The sequence below is a fragment of the Buceros rhinoceros genome, unplaced genomic scaffold (assembly GCF_000710305.1).
Source record: "Buceros rhinoceros silvestris isolate BGI_N320 unplaced genomic scaffold, ASM71030v1 scaffold13862, whole genome shotgun sequence".
Lineage (NCBI taxonomy): Eukaryota > Metazoa > Chordata > Aves > Bucerotiformes > Bucerotidae > Buceros > Buceros rhinoceros.
In genome coordinates, this window is record NW_010400773.1 from 36,476 (window position 1) to 40,627 (window position 4,152).

The following is a 4,152-nucleotide window of genomic DNA, read 5'->3' on the forward strand; positions in this document are numbered from 1 at the left end:
AGAAAATTCAAAATTATAAAAATAAAACCCTGATGCCCACCAGGGATAATCAAGAGAAAGTTTTAATGTTCCCCCACTAGATGGTCTCCTAAGAGACCTCTTCAGCTTTCCACAGGAATACCGGAATAAAATGCCAGGTTTCAGTATTGTCCACAGAACTTTTCAGCAGATGGGGCTGGTGGGCTTGATGCACTTCAGTTAGCTGAACCGTGTTGGGAGTGTGTGACTGGGAACAGGACATCAGTGAGATGTGCTTCCAGTAGTCTTTGTTCAGAATAAACCTCCTCTCTATTTGATACGGCAGCGCAGCCGAGACCATGAGCTGAACCTGTTGTCTCCCTCCAAATTCTACTGGAGGCAAGGAGATAAAACACAAGTGTTTCCCAGCTCAACGTGAAACAGTGCTTTGATAAGGATTTTTTCTTCACTGATCGAGGAGATTCTAGAAGTGAAGTACTCAAATTCCAAATGTCTTTACTAAAAGAGAGGAAATCTTGGGAGTAGGAATGGGCACAAATGGAAGCTCAGCTACAACAGAAGGAATCGTGGCAGTGGTAGCATCTCCCTCTTTCTCCCCCTCCCCGTGACACTCTAGCTCTGCTACCAGAACACGTGCCTGGGATGTGAGATGGCAGCTGCTGCTTTCCACACCTAAGGAAGGGTATGGGTTTAAAGCTGATGTCTTGCATCTTATCATTAGCTCTATAAATCCGAATTTCTCGGTGAATAAATGGTTTCCTGGAAATACTTAACACGGTGTAGATTAAATGAATGGAAGATGTGTCCAGCTCCGAAGAGCTCAGAGACTCGGTTAATAGCATTTATCATAGTCCCTCGGCTGAGGCTGGAGTTGACTCATCCCCTGAACTGCCCGTCTTCACTGCCTGGAGAGCTGACCAGGCTCTACTTTTCACCTTGGTAAAGTTAAATCCTACCCAGGAGATGTCTCGGATGTACTCGGAGAGGCCAGGATTGGAATCCTGAGCATCCTCGTTCCGTACCGGTACTGCTGCTGCAGGATCAGGCCTTCCTCGGGATCATCGCTCTTGTCCTCATGTCTGGGACAGTGAGTCTAGAAGGGGGAAAGTGAAACTTGCTGGGCAGGAGGGGGAAGGAGTGGAGAATAGAGGACGAGTCTGATAGGAAAGGATGTGGGACAGTGTGAGGCTAGAGGAAACGGAGGGGCAGGAAATGGACGTGGTGCTGGCAGAGATGAGGGAAGAAGCAGAAGTATTAAGCACGTTTATTTTCCTGCCCCGATATTCTAGTGTCTGGGATGGAGAATTCCCAAAAGTTCTGTACCTAAGCTGTCAGCAAATGTCCAGGAAATCCCCCTGAAAGCACCTCCCTGCTGATTGCCACCCCTCTGGCTCTCACAGCATGGTGATGCTCGGCTCTCTGCATTCCGCTGGCAGAAGTTGAACAGTAGATATGAAGCTTCCTGCTCACTTAAGAAGCCTCTTTGGGCTGTGTACTGCCCACAGGTCAGAGGTCTAGGATCTAGAAACAGAACCAGGTTTAGAGAGCAGTGAAGGTGAGTAGATCTTCAGTCCCATCACGAACCACCATTACAGTGCCTGCAGCCACCCCTCCCAAGCGATGGCTGCACGAGCAACCACGGCTCCATCACCTCCTGACTGTTTGGGTAGATGCTTGATTTTAGAACCGTAACGTTCTTTGACTTGTGCCTGTGCACTGTCCAGTGCAGGCAGTGGAGTCGTGATGAGCAGTGGGAGCAAGTGGTGGTTAAAACTAAGTCAGATTATTTAGAGGGCACAGAATTCTCCCAAGCGTGGCTCTTGCTGACAAGCACTCTTCTAAACCTGTCATTTAACAGCCAGAACGGTAACAGCTGCCCGTGGGCTTTGGGCTGTCACCTGCTGCAGCTCCCGAGAGCACAAGCAGCGCAGCTCTGTCGGGGGTGCTCAGGCGGCGGGGCTGTGCTCTCCACACGGCCTCTCCGAAGCGCAGAGTCCAGTTCTGAGTATTTCTTTCTTTGTCCCTAAGCACTAGTGAAGACACTGAAATTCGGAGGAGAACTGTTGGTGAAAATCTGCGTCTCTCGCCCCACAAAGAAGAGTCGATGAAGTCAGACAACTCGGAAGAGGACGATGAGAACACGATGACGACCTGGAAGCCATTTCTCGTGAATATATGCATGTTCACCTTCCTCACGGCAGGAGCTTACCTCTGTTACAGGGTGTGTTTTCACTGACGGACATGCCAGCAAGATCGACCCTGCAGAAAACACCAACGATTTGCTGGGTTTGTAATAAGCTGCTCTGCCAGAACGCGGATGGAGGCGTGGGAGCCTTGTCTCGGTGGAGGTAGATCTTAGGTTGAAAGGCCAGAACTTTGGTTAGGGCTTAAAGAGAGAATTGATGCACTAGGGTTTTGTCTAGCCCTGTGGTCCCAAGAACATAATATTCTAATCTCAGGGCCTTAAAATATTCAGGAGTAAGCAGAGAAAATGCCAAATAGTCTGTTTTCCTTTTTTGTTCCTTTTTTTTTTTTAAACTGAATAATAGAATTACAACACATTGTTGTTTTTAGCCTTTTTTAAAAAGCCAGTTCTTTTCCTTTGGTGTTTCAGAAGAACCAGGCACAAGTGAAACTTGCTTGTACTCTCCAAGTGTTGTAGTCAAATACATGATTTACATTGACGAGTTCCCAAAAAAAGAGAAAGAACCCCACAAACCTGACGAATGTAAACCTTGGGGGAGGGGAGGGGAGGGCAGGGCAGGGGGTTGGGGTTTTTTGTTGTTGGTTTTTTTTTTTACTTGCTTCATCATTAAAGACTGAGTTGTGGGCAGCGCCTGTGGTATTGATATATTTAATCTTGGCATAACTGTTCTGAACGAGCTTATTGTTTTACATGTGTATAGAAACAGGCTTCTGCATTTGCTCAGGGTATCCCAACGTGTCAAGCTCTTTTTTTTTTTGTTCAGAATTGTATCTCCTCATTGACTTTTGTTGCACTCTACTTGCACACGCGCCTCTTTACATTGCACCATCCTTCGTAAAGCTGTTCTTACTTTTATATTCTGGGTTAGGAGAGGTTGAGGGGAGGGAAAGAAACAGGAAGGGCAATTCAACCAAAACCTGTCCACCAGCATTTCGCAGCTGTGCAGCTGGCATTGACGGACCAGTTCCTAAACCTCACCATTTGGAATGTAAAATGCAGTTTCACTCTCCACCTGCTCCGTAAGGAATAGGGCGCTTCCTGCAAGGGCCGGAGCGGTAACACACGCAGAGGCGTTGCAGGCCAGGAGCAGGAAAGCGTTTCAATAAATCCAGAGCAATTAATGCTGTGGCAGCTTCCTTAAGACACGAGACGTTCAACAGCAGACACGGTGGTCTGGGAACGTGCCTGCTGGCTTACGATGCAAGCGTTTGTGTGTGCTGCTGGTGTTAAAGCAAAGACTTACAATACTGGCTTCAGTTTGGCCTGAAGATCCGCTCGTCGTAGTTCCCGGACATCGTGCTGTAAGGGGGCGAGTCCTGCACTGCCGCAGACATGGTGGTTGCTCTCCTAAGACAAGCTGGGTGCAAGGGTGTTACATCCTGTGCCACGCGGTGTCGACAGCGTTGGGCTCAGCCGGGGGCCTGTTCCACAGGCCCAGGGCCTGAACAACGTAAAGTGCTTGTGAATAAGGATTGGGGTGCGTTGGTAGGACTGTGACCAGAAGGCGGCGTCACACTGACCTGGCCTGGGCAGTGCTGATCCTCGTGTTAAACCAAATTATTAATAGCTCAAACAGTAATAGCAAAGATTTCTTTGCCGGCATCATGGTGCAGAGGATGAGTAAACTCACGACGGGGAGTTGCAGTGATCAAAACTAAACCACGATGCTGATTTGCAACAGTGTTACTAACCAGTTCTTTTTTATTTTTAAAGGCTTTCTAGATTTATAGCACTTAACCACCCTTCTCCGGGCACACACGGCTCTGGAGTGGCTTTCGCAAGTCTCTCCGCGCGGTATTTATTTTGCGACGCTGTCTGTAGGTGCAGCTCTCTTCCTTCTGTGCGTGAGGCGGTGAACGGGGAGGGGCAGGGGTAGCTGTTTCTATTTTGTGTTTTATTAAGCTTGCATCAAGGGCTTTTCAAAAGTACAATAATAAATCCTCAGGTAGTACTGGGAGTCAATACTT

The 4,152-nt window shown here is 48.1% G+C and overlaps 1 protein-coding gene across 1 annotated transcript in view; it reads left to right on the top strand.

Moving 5' to 3' along the window:
• PTPN1 (protein tyrosine phosphatase, non-receptor type 1) overlaps positions 1–2,726 on the top strand; it is a 13,467-nt gene extending 10,741 nt beyond the window's left edge. Inside the window, exon 8 of the mRNA XM_010132023.1 lies at positions 2,008–2,726. Coding sequence (XP_010130325.1) covers positions 2,008–2,215 — 208 coding nt within the window. The 3' untranslated portion in view covers positions 2,216–2,726. The remainder of the gene's footprint in view (positions 1–2,007) is intronic.
• Positions 2,727–4,152: the final 1,426 nt, after the last annotated feature.